This window comes from Nilaparvata lugens, chromosome 12, assembly GCF_014356525.2.
Source record: "Nilaparvata lugens isolate BPH chromosome 12, ASM1435652v1, whole genome shotgun sequence".
Taxonomy (NCBI): domain Eukaryota; kingdom Metazoa; phylum Arthropoda; class Insecta; order Hemiptera; family Delphacidae; genus Nilaparvata; species Nilaparvata lugens.
Window position 1 is genome coordinate 17,318,672 of NC_052515.1, and position 26,060 is coordinate 17,344,731.

The window sequence follows — 26,060 nt, forward strand, 5'->3', positions numbered from 1 at the left end:
ACCCTTACCATTAATAGAAGCAAATCAAAACGATTCCAGTTTCTTTCTTATGGAGTTCTTCAAGTTACATATTTTTCTAGTAACTTCAATTCTTAAGCCGCGTTAAGACCAAAGTTATTAACATTTTAATAACTTAATCCTTATAGATTCCATTAGATTGAACGGAACTTGACAAACACATATGATCATCACGTGTATGATAAGTTATGTTTAATCAAATAGAATCTATAAGGATTAAGTTATTAGCATTTTGTTGATAACTTTGGTGTAAACGCAGCTTAACATTTTTCGGGACTAATACTGAAATTTATTGTTATTGATCTTATGATCTTGAAATAGACATTAGTAATAATTCTCTACGGAGGTACCTTCGGTACAATTGGCGCAGCTTAATTTTAATTTCCCATGACGCTTCAGACACATTTTTGTAAGTTCCCGAATTTTTTGCCAATTCTAAAGATTCTGCCATCTGCTTTAAACACATTTTTGTAAGATTCAGAATTTCTTTTCCAAATTACTCTAAGGATTCTGCCATCTGATTGAATTAGAAACACATTTTAATATTCACACAATTTTGGGAGTTGAATACTGAACTCGACCAATTTTAAATGCTCTATTTACAAATTGTTACTTGAAAAAATAGTTCAAAATGACCTCGTTATTGTTATGCTCTTATCACTGTATGATTACTGATAAGAACTGTCTTTGTGAATGGAGTTGTAGGACAGAGTAAGAATTGTAAGAGAGAGAGAGTGATTAGAGATGTTAAAAATAGAAAAAGAGTGAGTGAGAAAGGAAATGGTACTGAAGAATATTTTTTAAGAGTATTCGACTATTGATAATACTCTAAAAAACTGAATTGTAAACTACGTACTGTGAATGAGACTGATTACAAGAGTAGGAAGATCAGTCATGTTTTCAATGATTACTGATAATTCAGCATTTTTTATGCGGAGAATCTTCCATGAATTAAAATATAAAAACGACAGTTCAATGAACGCCCTGCGTGATAAATGATTGATATACTTTTAACTCACGTTCTGATGAGTGTGCTTGTACGCATTTTTATTTTAGTAAATTAATTTCTTATTTTTTTCACCTCTAATTCTTCTCTTTTTGCATTGAACACGTGACAAACATGTAGACTCTGTGAGAGCGAGCTGAGTGAGATTTCTAGTTTTCTACATCTACCACTTTTACCTATAAATAATAATTATCTGTTATTGTATTATCTATTTTAAATTGTGAATGAACTACTTGTAATCTATAGAGGTTGAGTTCATTTGAATTCAATAACATGCTCGAGAAATAAATTGATATACACTTAAAATCACTTGGGCTTAAATCAATATAGGCTGCTTTATTCAAATTAATAAAAACAATATAAAAACGTGTAGTACCCTTTTATTAAAACATTTTAAAAATTTTCATTGGTCGAAACTAGTAATTAAAATGTTTTAATAAAATAGTACTACAAGTTTTTTTATATTGTTTTTATTGATATATACACTTCCTCAACAATTCCACAAATCTTCAATCGATTTGATGTAAATTTTCTACAAAATATGATGTAAATCTCTACACTTGAATCAACAAAATATATGACTTCTCTACTTAATTTGAATTTACCCACCAATTCCTAATATTTTCGGGTATGCCATTCTGAAATACTGAAGTACTTGACCACTCAACACTGCCGCACTTGGTATCAGTCTACGTTAAACTTTTAGTTATCTATGTTGTAATTATTCATATAGGTTTATGATTTTCTTTTGTAGCCTAATCATTTTCTAATGAAAGGACACTTGATTATGACATTAACGCCGAAAATGATCTTGTTCGATTTAAATCATAATTCGGGTACTATGATTTTCTGTAACTAACCATTTTCCAATCATGATTTATCGCCCAATTTTGTGAAGTACTTTGATTTGAATACAAAAAATTTACAGGGTGTTTCAGAAGTAGTGTCGAGAATTTTAGGGTATTGTACCTGGATGCTAGGAGACTACAAATGTCATATTTGAAGTGTCCAAAACTCAGCGGTTATCCTTATAGCTGCCATTTTGTTTTTTTCACTTAAAAATTTTTATCTCAAGAACGAAATGTTGTATTGATCTGAAATTTGGCATGAATATTTATGCTACTCAACTATAAAAATAAAAAAAAATTTTTCGTTGAAATTTTTCAAAATGGCGGCCATTTTAATTTTTGATGGCGAATATCTCGAAAACCGTCCATTTTACAGAAAATTTACAAGAGACAAAAAAGTTGGCGATTCCAATGATACCTAATTTATTAAGATTGGTCGAAGAATAACAGAGAAATTAATTTTTTTCGTACTGCATGCATGACCACTTTTCACCATTTAAAGATCAATATTAATTTTTTAATTCCAGATGTATTTAAGATGAAGCTTTGAAACTCGGTATGGCTCCATATGGCAAACAGATGATTTTACAATGGTTTTCAGATGATAATGTTTGTCTTGTAAAAGTATTGTTGTTTCATTAAAAGTAAAGAACCAGATGTAGTGCTTCACAGTCTCACGTTTCCTAGGTCTTATTTCTATCTTAAATTTCCAGTTTCAATATTTTCTTACGTTGCTTCTACACAAATATTTAATTATTGTAATGGAATTTAGTTCGCTGGAGTACACCGATATTCACTTCATGTATGGAGCAGCTCTTGGCAATGCGACCGAAGCAAGAAGAATGTATGCAGCTGCATTTCCAAACCGCCGTCTCCCTTCCGACAAGGTGTTCACAAGAACTCACAATCGGCTGAGAGAAGTTGGTTCATTTGAACGGAACAGGGTAATTGCTGGTAGGCCTCGAGCAGTTCGAAATGTTGCTTTTGAAGAGGAAGTATTGCAGAAATTCGATTTCAATCCTAGAACGAGTACGAGAGCAGTTGCAAAGCAAATCAATTCAAGTGCTTCTTCTGTGTGGCGTGTACTAAACAAGGAAAGACTTCACCCCTTCCGCTTTCAAAAAGTTCACTCATTGGTTGAACGCGACTATGAGCCAAGAGTAAACTGTGCCCGTTGGTTTCTTCAGCAAGACATTATCCAACCAAATTTTCTAGAAAATGTGCTATTTACCGATGAGTCCAGCTTTACAAGAGAAGGAATCTTCAACTCTCGCAACAGTTACGTCTGGGCCTTAGACAATCATCATGAGGTCAAAGTGCGTGGTTATCAGTATAGATTTTCGCTGAATGTTTGGACGGGTATCTTAGGTAATCGCGTGATTGGACCATACATTCTTCCTAATCGTCTGAATTCTCCCACGTACATTACTTTTTTAAGAGACATACTACCAGAACTTTTGGAAGATGTGCCTCTTGCAAACAGATATAATATTTGGTTTCAACATGATGGTGCCCCTGCTCATTTCGGAAATGTTGTTACAGACTTTCTGAACATGACCTATCGTCAGCGGTGGATTGGGCGGGGTGGACCAGTACCGTGGCCCGCACGTTCACCTGACCTCAACCCTTTAGATTTTTTTTTCTGGGGCCATATGAAAGACCTTGTTTACAGCACGCCAGTAGAAAACGAAGAAGACTCTGTGAGAGCGAGCTGAGTGAGATTTCTAGTTTTCTACATCTACCACTTTTACCTATAAATAATAATTATCTGTTATTGTATTATCTATTTTAAATTGTGAATGAACTACTTGTAATCTATAGAGGTTGAGTTCATTTGAATTTGAAATTCAATAACATGCTCGAGAAATAAATTGATATACACTTAAAATCACTTGGGCTTAAATCAATATAGGCTGCTTTATTCAAATTAATAAAAACAATATAAAAACTTGTAGTACCCTTTTATTAAAACATTTTAAAAATTTTCATTGGTCGAAACTAGTAATTAAAATGTTTTAATAAAATAGTACTACAAGTTTTTTTATATTGTTTTTATTGATATATAAACTTCCTCAACAATTCCACAAATCTTCAATCGATTTGATGTAAATTTTCTACAAAATATGATGTAAATCTCTACACTTGAATCAACAAAATATATGACTTCTCTACTTAATTTGAATTTACCCACCAATTCCTAATATTTTCGGGTATGCCTTCTGAAATACTGAAGTACTTGACCACTCAACACTGCCGCACTTGGTATCAGTCTACGTTAAACTTTTAGTTATCTATGTTGTAATTATTCATATAGGTTTATGATTTTCTTTTGTAGCCTAATCATTTTCTAATGAAAGGACACTTGATTATGACATTAACGCCGAAAATGATCTTGTTCGATTTAAATCATAATTCGGGTACTATGATTTTCTGTAACTAACCATTTTCCAATCATGATTTATCGCCCAATTTTGTGAAGTACTTTGATTTGAATACAAAAAAATATAAAAACTATTACTGTAATTATTGTGAACTATTGTCAGTTTCTGAAGAAGTTTTTCGCAAAGTCATAGCAAACAATGAAACATGTAAATAAACACTGTAAACAAACAATTAGTGTCACAAAAATGAGTGAACCAAACTTTTCACCAAAGATGATAACTTTTTGGAAGGATGGAGAAACCAGGCGTCACTACTTCATCTCGTGGACGCTAGAGTGAGAGAGATTTTTACTGTGTGTGAGAGAGAGAGAGAGAGACAGAAAGAGGCAATGTTTGTTGAAGTTATCAACAAGAAGACAGCAAGAAGTGGGAATCTTGTTGTTGAGTTTATCTGGGTCAGAGCACAGCAGAGAACTTCTCGACGTCTCGACCTGAACTTAACTCCTCAAACCCAACAAACCCTCCTCCTCTTTCCTTTTACCCCTCCTCCTCCTCCTCCTCCTCATTCCTCTCATTGCACCCTAAACCAGACAACAATCGCTAGACATTCATCCTCCTCTCCTCACCCGGCCTCCTCTCTTTCTAAATACCCCCTCAGCACTTAACCCTACTCTGGAAGACACTACACAGCTTCACAAGATTTTCTGAAGGAGTGATCTGTTGAGACGAAACAGTTTTTGAACTGCTCCATCCGCTACAACGGTCGAGACACTATAGTCGAGTTGGTTGATTATTTCTTGCACATAAAACTGCAATATATTTGCATAGTAGTTACTATGAAGATTATCGTAATGAGACTAGGAAATACTATAATAAACTCTTCACCATCACATGAATATTTGGGCCACTCTTTTTGCACTAGATGTCGAATCACTCCATGAATATTTGTTAGATTGTTTCAGCAATTATTCAATATTTTTATGGGTGACATCCTCTGTATCAGGATCTCAGTGGATCAGGAAACGCGGATCAGACCGGATAGTCAACTCCAGTACGTCAAGTTCATGTTGCTTTCAGAATGCCTAGTGGATATAATATTTTATCATCAAAAAATTCCGAATGATGCCAATAGAAAGCAAAAACTCAACCTATAATCTTAATCCCCAACTTCTCCCTAACCCATTCTCACTAATCTAGGACTAGTGTGCAACGGTGTAGCTAACCGTGTATCAGCCTACAACGAAATCTCTTGATCCGTGTGACTTGACGAACTAAACTTCCCACTTGTTGCAACACCTCAAGAATTGGACAAAATAGGCACTTGTTAAACTGAGATCCAGACTAATTGAAACCATACCATGTTTTGTGTATCAACTTGCAATGAAATCTTGAAGACTTAAACTAAACGGCTCAACTTTCCACTTATCTCAGTAAATATATGAATAAATCCCTCCCATTTTCACCGATTCCCTCCTATTGTTGACCTACATTTGAATTTTTATTTGTTCCCTGATTCCTTCCTGTTGTTCACCTAAATTTGTATTTTAATTGTATGTTGTCTAATAGTTGTTTTGTTGTTGTGTTTACAGAACAGAAGTAGAATGCCGCGTGTCGCCAAGGCTGACGCGAAACCCCGTGGTCGCATGACCGCCTATGCCTTTTTCGTGCAGATCTGTCGCGAGGAGCACAAGAAGAAGCACCCCGAAGAGAATGTAGTCTTCGCCGAGTTCTCAAAGAAATGCGCCGAACGTTGGAAGGTGAGTCACTTCTAGTCAATCTGTTATTCTAATTTCATATCATTGAATCACTAGTATTTTGATAGTACTGTAATTACTAGAACTTGGATTGGAAGCTCTTTTCAACAATTTGAAAAACACTTGAAAATTTCGTCTAGAATCAATCTCTTCAACAAAAGGTAGCTAATTTAAAATTCATTGATTGAATTAACCATTTACAATGATTCTAGAAGCTAGAATTTGAAAAAAATTCTGTGAAATTAGCCCTCTATTTTACTCCTTAAAAACCTCAGAAAATTCCAGAAACTGATTTAAGCTGTAATATTTCAATCATTGATGATTACACCTAGTAACATAACTGGAGTTTCTAAGTAATTACTTTTTAAATTCTTTAAGATTAATGTAATGGTGGTTGGTGAATATTGCTTTCCTTTTCTCATGATCCAAGGGTTTTATGTCTTTGCTTTGAATAATATATTATTGATAATGAATCAGTTGATGATGGCTGATGATTTGTACCACTACTGGATATTATGATAATGGTAGAATTTGAGAAATCAAATATGTTGAGCAAATGCTAATTTCAAAAATAGTAACTGATGGTCTACAATTTTTGTATTCTGAAATATTGATTTTTTTACCTCATTGGGTTTAATACAATGGGTTGTAGCATATTATCCAAGATGTATTGTATAATAATGATTGATAATAAATCAGTTGATAGGAGGGCTGATTGTATCAGGAGTGCTGATTGTATCATCACAGGGTAATCTGATAATAGTAGAATTTCATAAATCTCATTCCCAAGAATAATCATAATCAGATATTTGAGAAATCAAATCTCTGGAGAAAATGCTTATTTGAAAAATAGTTCTATTTGATAAGATATTTGAGAGAAATTTAATTTAATTTTATGTTTTTGGAATTATTTTTGAATTATCTTGGCATTTATGTTATCGTTAAGGTGCGAACAGATATACGCGCCGTGAACATGAGCAATTCACTTTTAATCAGCTGACTATATCTGTATTTTTACAGAAACGGTAAGATACAGATATAAAAAGCTTTGCATCAGCTGATTAAAATGAATTGCTCATGTTCGCGGCGCGTAAATCTGTACGCACCTTTATATAGACAGATTACTTCGAGACTGTTATACCCCCACAAATCCTCTTGATAAAACATTTTGTACATTTTAGCACAGATTCTATTTGCTTAGTTGTCAAGTAATGACAACAATCATTCGTCGAATAACCGAAATTACAATTATTACTAAAAAAAGGCAATTCCTGTCATTAATTGAACGGCTGGAATCATGACAGCCTGCGGAAATCAACTCAAAGTGAATAATAGCTGAATCAATAGAGTGGGGCTCTTGAAATATGGTCGGTCTATTGCCCATCTATCAAAAGGTGCCCGCATCAATAATGAATGAAAGATATCGGTGAAAGTCACGAAGCTCGGTGACAGTAATAGATTTACTGAGCCGGTAATAGTTGAACTGCAACAGTAGATGCATTGAGTTGTGGGTGGGGGTGAACAAAGAATGATGCAAGATTTTGACTAGTTGTGTGAGAATAGAATGTGGGCGAAAGTACTAGAATGTTGGATTGACGCACAGTATTCGTGATTAATAGAAATAATTTTATTATTGGAGTAGATGGAAAATTTAAAGGTGACATCGTTCATAAGTCACTTTATTGAAATAATATTATAGGATTTTTAATAATTGTTATTAGAAAAGTGGATAAAATTAGTGTTGAATTAGATTGTATTTTAGAAAAATTTCAAGTTGAGAGCTTTCATTAAGTTACACATTATGAAAATTGATCAATTAGCTATTGATCTTGATTAAATTCCACGAGAACCGATCAAATGGCGAAGGATTCTCTGATTGATTCTCGTGGAATTTAATCATGATAAAAACTCAATATGCTTTCATGCAACAGGGCCTTTCATGCAAGTAGGTATTATCAGCTGCTTTTTCAGAAAAGTTCATCTTGGATCATGAAAACATACTAAAGAATAGCTAATTGATCAATTTTTATAATGTATCTTATTAAGATCTCACAACTTGAAATTTTCCAAAAATACAATCTAATTCAACAATAATTTGATTCTCTGATCACGTTTCTAATAATTATGTATCTAAAATCTTAGTTGTTTGCGCATTTCTGTTGGTGCAACATAGGTTGTGCAATTGACCAGTGTGTTGACGAGTATTTTCTCAAAAGATTCCAGTACTAAAACCTTGGAAATTCTTCTAGAGTAATAACTGTTGATTTCCATATTTCATGCTATTCATGTTCAAGATTATAATAGTAAGCTACCAGAGTATTAAAGTATTAGACTATCTTGAAATGCATCACAAGTTCCGAAGGATCCAAGTTTTGCTTTTAGCAGTAAACAATATTATTGTCGGAAACACCTGCCTATGTTTTTGAAAAACGACTTCCCTTGGAGTGCCTCTGTTGCTCTCTCTCTCTCATTCTTTTTCTCTTCTTTACTCACACTCTCTCACTCTCCGCCACACCCCATGCTTTCCTTTCTCTCTTGTACATTTTCCTTTCTCCCCTATAATAAATTCTGGGGTTGAGAGCCTCACTACGTAGGCAACATACCTATGTCGTGCCCTTTCGGACTTGGTTCATTGCATCAGCCCTTGGCTGCTTATATCTATATATACTCCCAGCAATTAGGGCTTTTGTCTGGACTCTGTATTACTTTGCACCTGCTCCAAAATATATAGATGTATATGTAAGGGATAGACTGTTCTATATAGATGTCACTGTTGCTCGCATTATTCACTAATTGGTAGTTGATTAAAAATTATGTTCAAAAACGTTTCTTCAAAAACAGGTACAGTTTGATTAATTACAATGAATAAAGCGATTTGAAGCTTCACAGACACTACTTAATCATTGAAAAATCGAGAAACTAGTTTCAGTTGTTGCATTATCAATCTCCAGTAAATTTCTCGTGATCGAGCATACTGCAGATTAACAATGGTGTAACAACCGGAACTAGTTAACCGATTTTTCAGTAAATAAGTAGTTGTGACGGTCGTCTGACTATATTTATATAGTTGTATAACTATATTACTGTATAACTATATAACGGTATTTATATAGTTGGAATATTTATCATTAATTGATTATTTACTACGTTATCACCTTCACTTTTACGAAGATCACTTACCTATCAGTGGATGAGATGATTATTTATTAATTGAAATTGAAATTATTGTGTATTTTATGAAGATAGTCAATCTAGATAGGAAATTCTAGTTTAGAGATTACTGTATCTTCATAGCCCCATAATAAAGATTTTATTGGGATTTATCCCATCTAAATCTTATCAGCTTCCAAAGTTTATTGAAATACATTTTATGGTAGACTAGTAGTGCATTTTATGAGCTTCATAACAATTTTAAATCTTGCAGGAATGCCTCGGCAATGTAAACGGTCAGCAGGCGAGTAATTTATTTGAGGTTTATGTTATGTGCTTTGAAGGTTTAGTGTGTATGTTTGAGATGAATGTAGCATATAACCGGTCCATGGAGCTATCTCGATCAGCAGAGAGTGTTAGTAATATATATTTCCTTTACTTCTCCTTCTCCTCTTCTTCTCCTCTCCTTAGTCTTTTACTTCTAATTCTTTTTTTTCTTCTTCCACTTCTTCATCGACATCATCTTCTCCTTCTTGTGTACTGAACTGGCTGCTACTTCAGCAAAGCTTTGGAAAAGAGAGAGGTAGTGAGTAAACGAAGAAGGGGATGTTATGAAGAATAAAGTGAATAAAAACAAGGAATAGAATGAAATTGGGTGTAATGTGGATGAGAAATAGAGGTGCTGATGAAGGAGAGAATAGAACGAGTAAAAAGAGAGAAAATGACATGATTGACGGCGAAGGAGCAAAAGAAAGAGAAGTTGATGAGCTGGAATTTGGAGAAGAGACAGAAGAGTGTTGATGAAAACAGGAAGAGGTGAAGATATGATTAGAAATGAAAATAGATGTATACGAAGAAGGGGAAATGGAAAGGCGGTGGGAGGAATTGGATAAGTGAGTGACGGTGAAGAGAAGTAAGAAGATATCAAAAAGGAAAGAAGTATAGAGTTGATGACGAGGGATAAGGAGACAAGAAGGATTTGGAGATGAGTAAGATGTGGAAATGGCAAGGAGGATACGATAGTAAGGAAAGTTCAGTTGAAGATAATTATATGAAAGTAGAATAGGATAAGTAGAGAGAATTGAAATGAATGGGAACAGAATTAGTGAATAACAAAGGAAAAATTGAAAAAAAACTTGGGGGAGAGATTCAAGATAAGCATAGGATAAATAAGGATAAAAATAAGGATTAGCAATGGACAAGAAGATGTTAGAGATCAGAAAGAGGAGGAGAAGAAGAAAAAGAAGAGGAAAGAGCTATGAGTTTGTGACCTCTGTGACCTTTTATTGGAGATTGAAAGACTCTGGTCCAGTCTGAACCGACTTTCTCTGTTGCAAGACAGCAAGAAGGTCACTCCCCACGATATTATAACTTGTGCTTCAAAATAAAAAAACTCATTTACTGATCGAAAATGCTAGAGTGAATACATTTTGTGTTAAATTATTAGAGTAAGATTGGAAGTTTTTTTTTAAGCTATAGTGTGATTCACTTTGGACCGCATTGGTTGAATGACAATATTATTGATGTCATTTATAAGAAATGCTAACAGTTTGAAGAGAATCCCACTAGAATAGAATGTTATTGTTGTAAAATATAACTTATAATGTTTTAATATGTTAAATTGGGGAAGGGTTAATTTTTACTGCTAAAACACAGCTTTTATTGAATTTCTATTCTGTTGGTCAGAAACGGAAACCGTAAAAATAGAATTTTGGAGGGAAGTAGCTGGAGGTTTGCCTTTTTCCTCTACCAGTCATTTTAATGATCAGTCTTTGCACAATTTAATGAATCATCAAGAAAGAAAGAGACAAGGTGTTTCTGATGGGAGTGCTCACACTAGTGGTCTAATGTAGGGCTGATTTTTTGGCGATGATAAACTTTTACCTATATTTTGTAATATAAGTAATGAGATAGAGCTGATAAGATATTTGAAAGTGTTGTGTAAGTAATGAAATTGAGCGAAGCAAAGGCACGAGTGTATCAATCATTCGCGGGGACATTTTTTCAATCAAGAGAAAAAGCTGAAAGCATTTTCGCGATGATAAAAAACGGGAGAATCGTGTTTGGTAGGAAGGAGGAAGAGGAGGAATGTAATAAAACCGGAGATTTGGTTTGGAGCCAAATCGACTGTTTTGATATGAGATGGGAAGAGGGGAAAGATCAGTGGAAGAAAAAGAAAGATATAGGATAGGAAGATTTAAAAAAAGAGTAAAGAATAAAATATTGCTGAAGAAGTGGGGTCTTGAGTTATGAAGGAAATATTGGAATCATAAGAAGGCAAATAATGATATAAAGATGATTGAGATCAAGGTAAAGCAGTGGTTGAAAGAGTAGAAAGAATATTTCGTGATTATGGTGGAATATTGGTAAATGAAGAAGTGGAAGAAGAAAAAGAAGAAGACGAAAATAGTGGTAATATAAGATCCGAAGATGGAATCAACTATGAAAATTTCTGATTTTGAAGATGTGAAAAAAGTGTAGCAGAGGGAAAGATGAAAACGCATTGAGGGTTGTAGAAAAGTAGAAGAGAATGGGAAAATTTATGGAAGCTTGAATTTAGATTCAAGAAGCAGATGTGATGAGGGAAATTGACTGAGAATGGAAAATAGTGTGGAGAAGTTCAGAGTGTGTGATGACTTGGAGGCAAAGAGAAGAAATGATTGTTGATTTTCAAAGAAATGTTTAACCCTCAACTGGTATGGTGTATTAGGGGTCACACTCAAGGTATGGATGGGTCAAAAGTGACCCAAAATTTCAAAACATTAGAAAATACACCTAGATGTATAATAATTAAATCTTCATATTCTAACTCAAATAACAATATAGTCTACTTGTTGTTCCAACACCATTTACAATATAAAATTGCTGTTTGAAAAATATTTATGTTAAAAAAATGTGAAACTTGTCAGCAATGTTCAATTCTATTTTGAAAAAAAAAATAAAAAAATTCATCATGTTGAACAAAAGCCTTTCACATGTTCTTCTGTGGTAGAATATGAGTCCATCTCCAAAAAAACCTAAAATAACATAGTTTTTATCAGTTCACAAAAAACTGACATGGGTTAAAGTTATGTAGGTACTGAAAATTTCCAAAAATCTTGCTGTTTGTATGGGAAAGTTCTCTCAACTTGTGTAAATCCCAGTTTTCCTATTGAATATCATATCCCTGATGTTTTATTTTTCTGTTATATAAATTTTCAATTTTTATAAACATTTTTTACACATTTTTATAGATAAACGGAATTAATAGATTCACAGATGGAATCCTCTTAACTGGTACCGGTATGGCTGGGTCAAACATGACCCAGCCAACGATTATTTCTGTTCCTCAACTAATCTTTCTGTATAATTGTAATAGAGCCCTAGAATCATTCACGTTCATGAAAGAAATGCTAATAATATGGAATAGTACTCACTTATTTAGTCTATGGATGGGTCAAAAGTAACCCAGAAATTGAATACCGAATTCACAACTCACGGTATGGCTGGGTCAAAACTGACCCAAAAAGCTCATAAACAGCAAATGGCACGCACGAGCTGTTAGAGCACACTGGGCAGGGCACTGGCTCTTTGTAGAGGAGAAGGAAGTAGGAGAATACATGGAGGAGCGTGATCGACAGGAAAATTCCTGCACTAGATAAGAAATTGGCCAAAAATGACCCAGCCATACCAGTTAAGGGTTAAAATAGAGAAGGAAAATGTATTGTTAAGAATAATCCAATAATGAACTATGAAAAGGAGGAAGGATTTGAATTTGATATTTGTACCAACCGCTTATTATCGTGAGAGAGAGAGAGACAGAATGTGTGAGAGGAAGAGAGGAATGAAGTAATTCGGTTCATGGTAATAAATAATAAGTCGAGACAGGACAGCTGCATAAGAGAGAAAGAAGGAGATGGCAAAATGGAATGAATGAAGGGAGGAGGAAAAGGAGGGGAATAAGAAAAGTTATGAAGTGAATTCACGCGTAGCTAATAGAAATATGATGGATGGGATTAAGAAGAGAAGGAAGATATGAAGGAGCATGAATTGTAGAGAGTGGTGACTACGTTGGAGTAGGTAGAGGAGTAGGAGGAGGTGAAGAAGAAGAAGAATAAAAAGTGGAAAGGTACAAGGCTCGTTAAGCTTCAAGAGAGTTGAATGTAGCCAGAAGCCTTTAAGAAGGCTGAAGGGTGGAGCAGAAGGAACTGCATGGCGGAAGAGGGAAGGAAAGAGATTTATGGAAAGAAGTGAGTGAGAAAGAGACGAGAAACGTTTGGAAGTTATGATCCAGAAAGAAAATAAGAATTTGAGTTCAGTCGATTTGGCTTCCAAGACGGTGGAGCAGTCCCTCGATTTTCGGATTAGAATTTCTCTGTTTTGTGAATGAGTTGTTTGCGTTCTCAGTTTGTGTTGATTGAATATTGGAAACTGGAATGTTAAGACCTAGCCAGGAATCAAGCTCAAATTATGTCAGCTCTTTAGCCTAGCTGTTCAATGCCTAGCTAGTGGCTTTGGCTACTCATTGCTAGTAACTGTAGCTGAAGCTCTATATTTTGATCAAAGTGAACAGTAGAATCAATTCATAAGACTACATTGTAGTCTTGCTGATATGAAGTACCAAATCCAGTCAAAAGTTTCACTCGTTATCTGATATTATAGTGGTATCTTTCACTTGGCTTTCCAATAATTTTGCATAAGTTTCACTAGAGAAAAAATCAAAATGAAAAATGCTAATAAATATAGTACTAGAGGGGAAAATTAAAATGAATAGTGCTAATAAAAAATAGTTGCCTCGCGTTAAGTTGAATGGATTCCAGGCATGAGAATAGATATATTTTCAATGGAATAAATTGAAATTAATTAAAAGATTATCTTATTTCCGGTATCTGAAACCCAGTAGTATGTCAGTGGTATTTATATAACTGGAAGGCTTTTGCATAGTAATTGCAAAAATGAACATAACAGTAGGCTATATTGAAATTAATATATTAAACAGGCTAAGTTCTTATAATTATAATCTTTGACGAATATTCAATGAAACGTTATTACCGTAAAATTATGTCATCTCACAGAATCAAGGCAACAAAAACCTATGTATGAATCATATAATGTAATTTTATGAATTTGATAGAATTTCTGCTCTAGCTGCCGTTAGAATTATAATGTACTATGGTATTGAAATATTCCAGTTATCACCTTCCCTATCTTAACACACAGTCTTATAGATCTCAATCATATTCCCCAAAATAGGTGGAGGAATATTCCATATTCAACCAATATCACACCTATAATCTAAATCTATTTGAAGACTGCAATACGAATCTATTCTAGTCACCTATTTAAGGTCAGTGAAATTTTGATCGAAAGATATCGGAAACAGTTATATGGTCAGTTCAATGTACCTTACCATAACTACTAACCAGCACACAATTAATTATCTGTTTGTTGAATTGAAAAAGTTGTTGATTGATCACCTGGAAAAATATCCTCCTCATAGATACCATCTTCCTCTATCTCTCTCTATCTATCTGTCTATATCTCTCAATTAATGTTTCTCTTTTCATCGTTTTTCTATCGTCCTTCTCTTCTGTACAATTTGTAACCAGTTTTCATCGCAGCGCTTGTTTTTCTATTTGACCACATAATTAATATTTGTTTTTTCTGTGCTGTCTACATCCGTACAAAACAACTACAGCTTCATGTTTTCTCCAATAGTTGTTATCAAAGCAAAAGCTTCTCCATTATACAATAGCTTCATGTTTCCTCCAATACTTGTTGCAATAGCAGAAGCCTATTCTGAGCTTGTCTGCAGTGTGTATTGAATGATTACATTCTATCCTCACTGCTTGTCTGTTCTTAGTTAGTATTAGCAAAATCAATACTAGAGTTCTTGAAAACAACTACATATTTATCTATGATTTTAGTAATTTCAACATCGTTGATCGTTCTTATTGATTTTCAATCCATATATTATACAAGTTTATTTCATTCGTCAAAATAATCTTCAATCCATCAATTCAAGATAATTTCCACCGCCTCTGGCGGCGGCTCAACTCCATCCCCTCCACTTTGGGGGAGTATTTAAAGGCCGGACGAGCCCCAGACCACAGTTTTCCGCTCACAACCTTCCTGCTCCTGGTACAGCGGCCCGTTGGCTGCCGTACGTCCCCGACCTCCTGCCCTGGTACAGCGGCCCGTTGGCTGCCGTACGTCCCTAACCTCCCATCTCCCCAGGGCACAGCGGACCGTTGTCTGCCGTCCCTGTCCTCCCATCTACCTAGGGCACAGCGACCGTTGTCTGCCGTCCCTGTCCTCCCATCCACCTAGGGCACAGCGGACCGTTGTCTGCCGTCCCTGTCCTCCCATCCACCTAGGGCACAGCGGACCGTTGTCTGCCGTCCCTGTCCTCCCATCTCCCTAGGCACAGCGGACCGTTGTCTGCCGTCCCTGTCCTCCCATTTCCCCAGGGCACAGCGGACCGTTGTCTGCCGTCCTGACCTCCCATCACCCTAGGGCACAGCGGACCGTTGTCTGCCGTCCCTGTCCTCCCATTTCCCCAGGGCACAGCGGACCGTTGTCTGCCGTCCCTGACCTCCCATCTCCCTAGGGCACAGCGGACCGTTGTCTGCCGTCCCTGACCTCCCATCACCCTAGGGCACAGCGGACCGTTGTCTGCCGTCCCTATCCTCCCATTTCCTCAGGGCACAGCGGACCGTTGTCTGCCGTCCCTGTCCTCCCATTTCCCCAGGGCACAGCGGACCGTTGTCTGCCGTCCCTGACCTCCCATTCCCCAGGGCACAGCGGACCGTTGTCTGCCGTCCCTGTCCTCCCATCTCCCTAGGGCACAGCGGACCGTTGTCTGCCGTCCCTGTCCTCCCATTTCCCCAGGGCACAGCGGACCGTTGTCTGCCGTCCCTATTCTTCCTTCTCCCCAGGGCACAGCGGACCGTTGTCTGCCGTCCCTATTCTTTCCATCCCCTCAGGGCACAGCGGACCGTTGTCTGCCGTCCCTACTCTTCCTTCTCCCCGGGGCACAGCGGACCGTTGTCTGCCGTCCCTATTCTTCCTTCTCCCCAGGGCACAGCGGACCGTTGTCTGCCGTCCCTATTCTTCCTTCTCCCCAGGGCACAGCGGACCGTTGTCTGCCGTCCCTATTCTTCCTTCTCCCCAGGGCACAGCGGACCGTTGTCTGCCGTCCCTATTCTTCCTTCTCCCCAGGGCACAGCGACCGTTGTCTGCCGTCCCTATCCTTTCTGTCCTTCCTTTTCCTACTCCACTGGAGCGGAACCGAGGCCGTAAGGTCGATACAAAATTACATCAAAGTGGTGTCATCAGAGAAGAGAGCGACCTTCACGCCGTCAGAAGCACCAGGAGGTGCTGTTCACGCCAGCTGAGGGACAAAGAAGAAGGAAGAGGAACTTCGACTTGCCTCCTTTCCCCGCCCACATTACGACTGAGCGAAGTCATCCAGGAGCAACACCTGGGTATCAATCACCCACCTCTGAAGCTACTCAGGGTGTACGTGATAGATTGGCGCCCGCACTTGGGGCACGAGGCAACGAAGTAAGAATCATGAGTGAACAGGGAGAGTCTGATTCAGATGCTCAACACCTGGAGCTGACAGAGGATCAGTCGGTTGATGACGTAAACCCCGAGGTGATAACCGACCCCAGAGTTTCCTGGATTTATAAATTGAAAAAGGAAGAAGCATTCAATCTTCTACAAGATTGGGGCATAGTGTCATCTGGAACACTTGCTGAGTTGAGAAGGTTGTTAGTAGAACAACATAAGAAGATGGCTGTACGTTATCCCAGCCTAAGACCCGGAATAGTGAGTGGAAGCAGTGGGGGATCTGGACACTCAGCAACAGGTACTCATGCTGAAGTTGGAACCAACATTCACACAATCCCCCTCATGGATCCAGGGGCGGTATGTGACAAGGTAAGAAGCTGGAGACTGTCATTCGACGGCCAATCAGATGCTCCCAGCTTCTTGGAAAGGCTAGATGAGCTACAACAAGCCTATGGGCTCACTGGCAACCAGCTACTAGTCGCGCTGCCTGAATTACTGGTTGGTAAAGCTACTCTATGGATGCGTAATCGTCGTGACAAGTGGAAATCATGGGACAATTTTGTGACAGATTTCAGATCACGCTACTACCCACTTACCTATGAGGAGGACCTCGAGAATCTAATTCAGGCAAGGAAGCAAAAGGAAGGTGAATCGTTTGACGAATTTCTCGAAGATGTACTGACACTCATGAGACGTCGAGGAGGTTTTACAGACGAAAATAAATTACAGAGAGTGTATAAGAATCTCCTCCCACGGTACAAATTGTATATTCGGCAATCAGATGTTCATAGTATCAACGAATTGGAAAAATTCGCGAGGGAGTATGAACAAATAAAAGCAGAGGAGAACAGAATAGACAGAATTCGAGAGTTCACATGATTGAGGACACGAAAAAGATAACAAGGCTCAAGGTTGAGACAGTTATAACCCCTACTAGTAACAGACCATCTCTTAGCGAGTCTGAACCCATGTGTGGGCAATACAAGAGACCGGGGCACTGGAGATCATACTGTCCCGATATCCCACCATGTAAAAGGAGCGGAAAGAGAGCACTGAAATGTGTCTGTGATGTGCAGAAGGAGAATAAAACTCCGAACAAGACAGCAGTGATGCAAACGGCACACAGGATTCCTGTGATTGAAGAGTCATCAAGGGACAACAGACTATTCATTACTGTGACAATCGGTGGTAAAAGGTGTCGGGCATTGCTAGATAGTGGCGCTGAAGCTAATTATATGAGTAATGAGGTTTATGAAGTTCTCCAAAAAAATAGGGATGATAAGGAAGGTACCAACTCATCACCACGCAATATTAGCTGATGGACGGTCAACCCTGTTAAATGGGAAAGTGACTACTAATGTGACCATAGAACAAATCACAGTTCCACTAGTGGCATCTATAATGGAAGGACTTGAACAAGATCTGCTATTAGGCATGGAATTTATGCATAAAAACAGAGTGAATATTCACACATTCACAAGAGAGGTGGAGTGGGATCCTCCCCAATTGAATCCTTCAAGACAGCCAATTATGTTGCAATCACCCTTATCGGGGAGTAGGACAACAAAAGTCCCAACAATATCAGCTGTACAATCCGAATCTCAGGACAACAAGGATCGCGACAGAAGGATGTTTAAGCAGGATGGTTTGAACAGAGTCGAACCCAATGCCTTGATTGATAGCAAAGCAGAGATGTCATATGTTCCAAGGGAAGCATCCTGGGGCAAAATAGTGATGGATCACAGGAATGAGATGACTGACTCTGAACGCCAGGCCACGATTCATGCCCCAGCCACCAACACAAGTGGTGAATCCGAGAGGGATGTGGAAGAGTCAATACCACCCCCTACTGTCATGGATGTGGAGGACTCAATACCCTCCTCAACTGAAATGGATGAGGAAGAGCAAACGCAGTCTTCAACTACCAATGAAGTAGTCCCACCGTCCCAGGAACCCAGACCAGGCCCCTCTCGAAATATGGAACCAGTGCTGTGCCACCGCAACACAACATCAGGCAAGCGCAAACGGGCTGGCAAGCCACGCATAAAAGTCCGATTATCAAATGGACGATGTAAATATGTACCTGTGGACCAGGTATAGATGAAGCTCATAGCGAGTGTCATACACCTCTAAAGGTGATGCCTGAGAGGTGTACACCTCTTAAGGTGATGCCTAGATGGCTCACGCCTTTAAAGGTGGTGCCATAGAGGGCTCCCCGCCCCCCCCCAAGTAGGAGTGGGGTGTCACAAAGTAAAATTGTGACAGAAAATATTGTTAAATAATTAATAATATTGAAGAAAGACGCTCGGCTATCAGCAACGCTAGCCGACCGCGGAGATAAGGGAGGTACCGATGGCGCACCATCTTCCGCGCATCAAGACAATTTCCACCGCCTCTGGCGGCGGCTCAACTCCATCCCCTCCACTTTGGGGGAGTATTTAAAGGCCGGACGAGCCCCAGACCACAGTTTTCCGCTCACAAACCTTCCTGCTCCTGGTACAGCGGCCCGTTGGCTGCCGTACGTCCCCGACCTCCTGCCCTGGTACAGCGGCCCGTTGGCTGCCGTACGTCCCTAACCTCCCATCTCCCTAGGGCACAGCGGACCGTTGTCTGCCGTCCCTGTCCTCCCATCTACCTAGGGCACAGCGGACCGTTGTCTGCCGTCCCTGTCCTCCCATCCACCTAGGGCACAGCGGACCGTTGTCTGCCGTCCCTGTCCTCCCATCCACCTAGGGCACAGCGGACCGTTGTCTGCCGTCCCTGTCCTCCCATCTCCCTAGGGCACAGCGGACCGTTGTCTGCCGTCCCTGTCCTCCCATTTCCCCAGGGCACAGCGGACCGTTGTCTGCCGTCCCTGACCTCCCATCACCCTAGGGCACAGCGGACCGTTGTCTGCCGTCCCTGTCCTCCCATTTCCCCAGGGCACAGCGGACCGTTGTCTGCCGTCCTGACCTCCCATCTCCCTAGGGCACAGCGGACCGTTGTCTGCCGTCCCTGACCTCCCATCACCCTAGGGCACAGCGGACCGTTGTCTGCCGTCCCTATCCTCCCATTTCCTCAGGGCACAGCGGACCGTTGTCTGCCGTCCCTGTCCTCCCATTTCCCCAGGGCACAGCGGACCGTTGTCTGCCGTCCCTGACCTCCCATTCCCCCAGGGCACAGCGGACCGTTGTCTGCCGTCCTGTCCTCCCATCCACTAGGGCACAGCGGACCGTTGTCTGCCGTCCCTGTCCTCCCATCCACCTAGGGCACAGCGGACCGTTGTCTGCCGTCCCTGTCCTCCCATCTCCTAGGGCACAGCGGACCGTTGTCTGCCGTCCCTGTCCTCCATTTCCCCAGGGCACAGCGGACCGTTGTCTGCCGTCCCTGACCTCCCATCACCCTAGGGCACAGCGGACCGTTGTCTGCCGTCCCTGTCCTCCCATTTCCCCAGGGCACAGCGGACCGTGTCTGCCGTCCCTGACCTCCCATCTCCTAGGGCACAGCGGACCGTTGTCTGCCGTCCCTGACCTCCCATCACCCTAGGGCACAGCGGACCGTTGTCTGCCGTCCCTATCCTCCCATTTCCTCAGGGCACAGCGGACCGTTGTCTGCCGTCCCTGTCCTCCCATTTCCCCAGGGCACAGCGGACCGTTGTCTGCCGTCCCTGACCTCCCATTCCCCCAGGGCACAGCGGACCGTTGTCTGCCGTCCCTGTCCTCCCATCTCCCTAGGGCACAGCGGACCGTTGTCTGCCGTCCCTGTCCTCCCATTTCCCCAGGGCACAGCGGACCGTTGTCTGCCGTCCCTATTCTTCCTTCTCCCCAGGGCACAGCGGACCGTTGTCTGCCGTCCCTATTCTTTCCATCCCCTCAGGGCACAGCGGACCGTTGTCTGCCGTCCCTACTCTTCCTTCTCCCCGGGGCACAGCGGACCGTTGTCTGCCGTCCCTATTCTTCCTTCTCCCCAGGCACAGCGGACCGTTGTCTGCCGTCCCTATTCTTCCTTCTCCCCAGGGCACAGCGGACCGTTGTCTGCCGTCCCTATCTTCCTTCTCCCCAGGGCACAGCGGACCGTTGTCTGCGTCCCTATTCTTCCTTCTCCCCAGGGCACAGCGGACCGTTGTCTGCCGTCCCTATCCTTTCTGTCCTTCCTTTTCCTACTCCACTGGAGCGGAACCGAGGCCGTAAGGTCGATACAAAATTACATCAAAGTGGTGTCATCAGAGAAGAGAGCGACCTTCACGCCGTCAGAAGCACCAGGAGGTGCTGTTCACGCCAGCTGAGGGACAAAGAAGAAGGAAGAGGAACTTCGACTTGCCTCCTTTCCCCGCCCACATTACGACTGAGCGAAGTCATCCAGGAGCAACACCTGGTACAAGGCTCGTTAAGCTTCAAGAGAGTTGAATGTAGCCAGAAGCCTTTAAGAAGGCTGAAGGGTGGAGCAGAAGGAACTGCATGGCGGAAGAGGGAAGGAAAGAGATTTATGGAAAGAAGTGAGTGAGAAAGAGACGAGAAACGTTTGGAAGTTATGATCCAGAAAGAAAATAAGAATTTGAGTTCAGTCGATTTGGCTTCCAAGACGGTGGAGCAGTCCCTCGATTTTCGGATTAGAATTTCTCTGTTTTGTGAATGAGTTGTTTGCGTTCTCAGTTTGTGTTGATTGAATATTGGAAACTGGAATGTTAAGACCTAGCCAGGAATCAAGCTCAAATTATGTCAGCTCTTTAGCCTAGCTGTACAATGCCTAGCTAGTGGCTTTGGCTACTCATTGCTAGTAACTGTAGCTGAAGCTCTATATTTTGATCAAAGTGAACAGTAGAATCAATTCATAAGACTACATTGTAGTCTTGCTGATATGAAGTACCAAATCCAGTCAAAAGTTTCACTCGTTATCTGATATTATAGTGGTATCTTTCACTTGGCTTTCCAATAATTTTGCATAAGTTTCACTAGAGAAAAAATCAAAATGAAAAATGCTAATAAATATAGTACTAGAGGGGAAAATTAAAATGAATAGTGCTAATAAAAAATAGTTGCCTCGCGTTAAGTTGAATGGATTCCAGGCATGAGAATAGATATATTTTCAATGGAATAAATTGAAATTAATTAAAAGATTATCTTATTTCCGGTATCTGAAACACAGTAGTATGTCAGTGGTATTTATATAACTGGAAGGCTTTTGCATAGTAATTGCAAAAATGAACATAACAGTAGGCTATATTGAAATTAATATATTAAACAGGCTAAGTTCTTATAATTATAATCTTTGACGAATATTCAATGAAACGTTATTACCGTAAAATTATGTCATCTCACAGAATCAAGGCAACAAAAACCTATGTATGAATCATATAATGTCATTTTATGAATTTGATAGAATTTCTGCTCTAGCTGCCGTTAGAATTATAATGTACTATGGTATTGAAATATTCCAGTTATCACCTTCCCTATCTTAACACACAATCTTATAGATATATCTCAATCATATTCTCATATTCCCCAAAATAGGTGGAGGAATATTCCATATTCAACCAATATCACACCTATAATCTAAATCTATTTGAAGACTGCAATACGAATCTATTCTAGTCACCTATTTAAGGTCAGTGAAATTTTGATCGAAAGATATCGGAAACAGTTATATGGTCAGTTCAATGTACCTTACCATAACTACTAACCAGCACACAATTAATTATCTGTTTGTTGAATTGAAAAAGTTGTTGATTGATCACCTGGAAAAATATCCTCCTCATAGATACCATCTTCCTCTATCTCTCTCTATCTATCTGTCTATATCTCTCAATTAATGTTTCTCTTTTCATCGTTTTTCTATCGTCCTTCTCTTCTGTACAATTTGTAACCAGTTTTCATAGCAGCGCTTGTTTTTCTATTTGACCACATAATTAATATTTGTTTTTTCTGTGCTGTCTACATCCGTACAAAACAACTACAGCTTCATGTTTTCTCCAATAGTTGTTATCAAAGCAAAAGCTTCTCCATTATACAATAGCTTCATGTTTCCTCCAATACTTGTTGCAATAGCAGAAGCCTATTCTGAGCTTGTCTGCAGTGTGTATTGAATGATTACATTCTATCCTCACTGCTTGTCTGTTCTTAGTTAGTATTAGCAAAATCAATACTAGAGTTCTTGAAAACAACTACATATTTATCTATGATTTTAGTAATTTCAACATCGTTGATCGTTCTTATTGATTTTCAATCCATATATTATACAAGATTATTTCATTCGTCAAAATAATCTTCAATCCATCAATTCAAGATAATTTCATTTGTCAGAATAATTTATTGTCATTCCATTATTTTACCTTTTATTACACATAATTTCATTCATTATGCAATCAATATTCTTTCCATCATTATTCGATCCTATTTATTTGTCTCTGTATCCTTTATTTATTTAAAAAAATACTATCATACACAATCGGGAGAAAAGAACAGGCTCAGCTTAAATCTTTCTCTAGAATTTTGATAGAAAGTAACATGGTATAGAAAATTAAAGAGTTTGATTAGTTTATATCTCATCGTTCTAGTAGATCATAACATTATTTTGCTGGCATACATAATAGTTCTAACTAACAAAGTAGCTAACTGTTCAATGAATCAAGTAGCCTATAAAAGAAAGAATCAAGAAGAACCGGAGGGGGAAATGAAGAAGTATGAGTAGGAACAGAAAATTGTACTGATGTTAAGGATTCATGTAGAATCACAATTAGCAGGAGATAAAAGAGTAGGTGGAAAGACGTATTGAGACAAACGCGGAGGAGAAGAAGAAGAAGGTGGTGCAATAAGTGGATGAAAGGAAGAGAGAACGTGATAGAGTTAGAGAGAAGAATGCTGTAAGCAAGCAGGGTATGTTGCACTAATAACCGGAGCGAGAAATGAAACCCAGTAAGGAGCTGGAGTGTGGGGGGCTTTTGAGCTTCAATAACAGCCCCCTTCCCCCCAAATGAACCCCCACATCACCCCTAGCGGGAGCAGTTTCAAAAATCGATAGAAGGGGGCGCCTACTTGCTGCTACAGAGGGAATAGCGTCGTGGCAAGTCCTCGAGGAAAAAGCGCTTGAACAGCAATTCTCAGTATACTGTTTTCGATGTTCATTTTCGTGTTTGAGTAGCGCGGTGGTGAGGGGGAAGGTTGAAATGTTGATATATTTGGTTAGAATCAGTGTCTGAAATTTGAATTTTGCTGTGATTCATTCATTAGTAGTGCACAGTACAGTCCTATTTCATTAGATAGCAGGATTTTATTGAATTAAGTATTAGTTTTCAAGTATTGTAATCTATATTGTTTTGTTGAATACCATACAACTTGATAGTTTCCTACTATTAATTATTTATGATGTTTATACTATTCATGTTTTCAGCAGTAGTATACAGTACAGTACTATACTTCTTTGTTGTGTAGGAATCATTGGGTTTACCCTTCTCACCTTTGGGGCAATCAGTCATTTCAGTCAAGTTGAAGGAATACCAATGTAAGGATTCTTTTGGAATAGGATAAGGGTATTCAAAATAATACCCTACGTAATATATAAGGCAAAAATACCACTCTTCTACATTTGATGCAGTATAAGAGACTTCTATCATAGAGAAAAGATAGGTAAAGAAGATATCCCATGGTATAGGTCGTTTATGTTACAAATTTCAAGTCGATTACTGTCTATTATTACTGTTTTGGCCAGGTGAGAGTGTGAGAACGGCACTGTATGAGAGACTATCAGCGTCACATAACTTCACGAGAAAGAACTACTAGGACTATCGGCTTGAGTTAACAGTGATATTTGTGAAAATAAAAGCCCTTTAACATGTGATATCTTCTTATGCTATGTTTTCTCTATGCTTCTATCAATAGTGAGATTCACTTCCAAATGTCTGCATTGTTTGAATGGGAAGCATTGATGGTATTAATAATAAATGCTGACAGTTTGAAGTGAATCCAAGTATACCACCATTGGTATGGTATGGGGGTTTACTAATATGCCTCGTTTTGAAACCCTCTTTTTCTGTAGTAGCAACCCTTTGCATTGAAAGTGAAGGGGTGAACCAAAGTGTGGCGGGAGGAGGGGATACAAACGACTGTGCAAAATAAATTAATGCTCGACGTTTAAAAATATCGCCCACCCTGTGTTTGAGTGTGTGACGGGCAGGGAAAGAGCAAATAGAAGAAGAGAGAGTGAGAGTGTTGTAAGAGAGGCAGTGTCGTAATGCAAATGGGACGAGAGAGAGAGAGTGAGAGTTGTGAGAGGCAGTGTCGTAATTGAGAGTGTAGCTAGGACTTGAAGGATCTCTTCAACTTGTTTAAAAAAAACCAAGAGAAATGAGGGAGAACTGACTTTTTAGCTGGAAAGTTGGTGAAGAAGGAGCACTAATCTGAAATAGTTTGAATAAAAAAATGGCATAGATATTTGAATTTGATTTCTTGTTGATTCGTGTAGTAGAATCGATGACTGAAAACTTATTGATGTAAGATGATGTAGGATGAATGAATATTCCTAACGGAATAATTATTGGAGTTGAATCTCAAGGGAATTATGAAGGAGGATTAGATTAAATGAAACTGGAACAAAGGAAAATTAGAATTCTTAATTAAATTATTATTTTAAAACAATATTTTAATTATTTGTGATGGATTTGAAAGACAATTTATAGGGTAACATATTACTCAGTTGAATTAGCTTCTTTTTAAAATTTCAGGTTGTAATCTTTTGAGTTCACATAGGAATGGTGTCATTGAAAAATGTTCTCATTCCTCATTAGAACATTCTCTTCAGATGGATGAATAATCCAGTGCAATTATATTGAGCAATAGAGAAGTACAGTACTGTAATCTGTAAAGTTTTTGATCAGATACAATAAATTGATTGTTTCTCAGAAGATGGAATATATGGCTACAAAATGTTGACTATGATTCTAATTAAATCCGATTAAGATTCTGGAGAATGAAAAGGAGACAAGAAATTATGAATACAAAGAACATTTGGTTCAACTAATATTATTGTTAGAATAAGCAGAAAAAACATAAACGAACGTAAGTTGGAGAAAAACTATAAAATTTGAAAATAATGAATGCAAAGAAGGTGAAATCAAACCCAAATATATTGAAATGGCAGGAAGGATGAACATAGGGGGGAGAAACAGTGTTAAATTTAAAAATTATGAATACAAAGAAAGTGGAATTCAACCAAAATCTATTAAAGTAGCAGAAAAGATATGAAAATAGGGTGGAGAAGAACTAAAACTAGTATAGGGTGAATAGTACATCAGGAGAGAGAAGTCCGAGACTAGTAGCTAAATAATATGCAGACGACGCCAATGCAGAAATGGTGAATTATAGGATTTTGCGCTCTC

General features: G+C 39.0%; 1 protein-coding gene across 1 annotated transcript in view; it reads left to right on the forward strand.

The window, feature by feature from the left end:
• Nucleotides 1-26,060, forward strand: part of LOC111058862 (high mobility group-T protein) — a 62,163-nt gene that overhangs the window by 23,838 nt on the left and 12,265 nt on the right. The window contains exon 2 of the mRNA XM_039439003.1: nucleotides 5,843-6,010. Within this exon, the coding sequence (XP_039294937.1) occupies nucleotides 5,843-6,010 (168 nt within the window). The remainder of the gene's footprint in view (nucleotides 1-5,842; nucleotides 6,011-26,060) is intronic.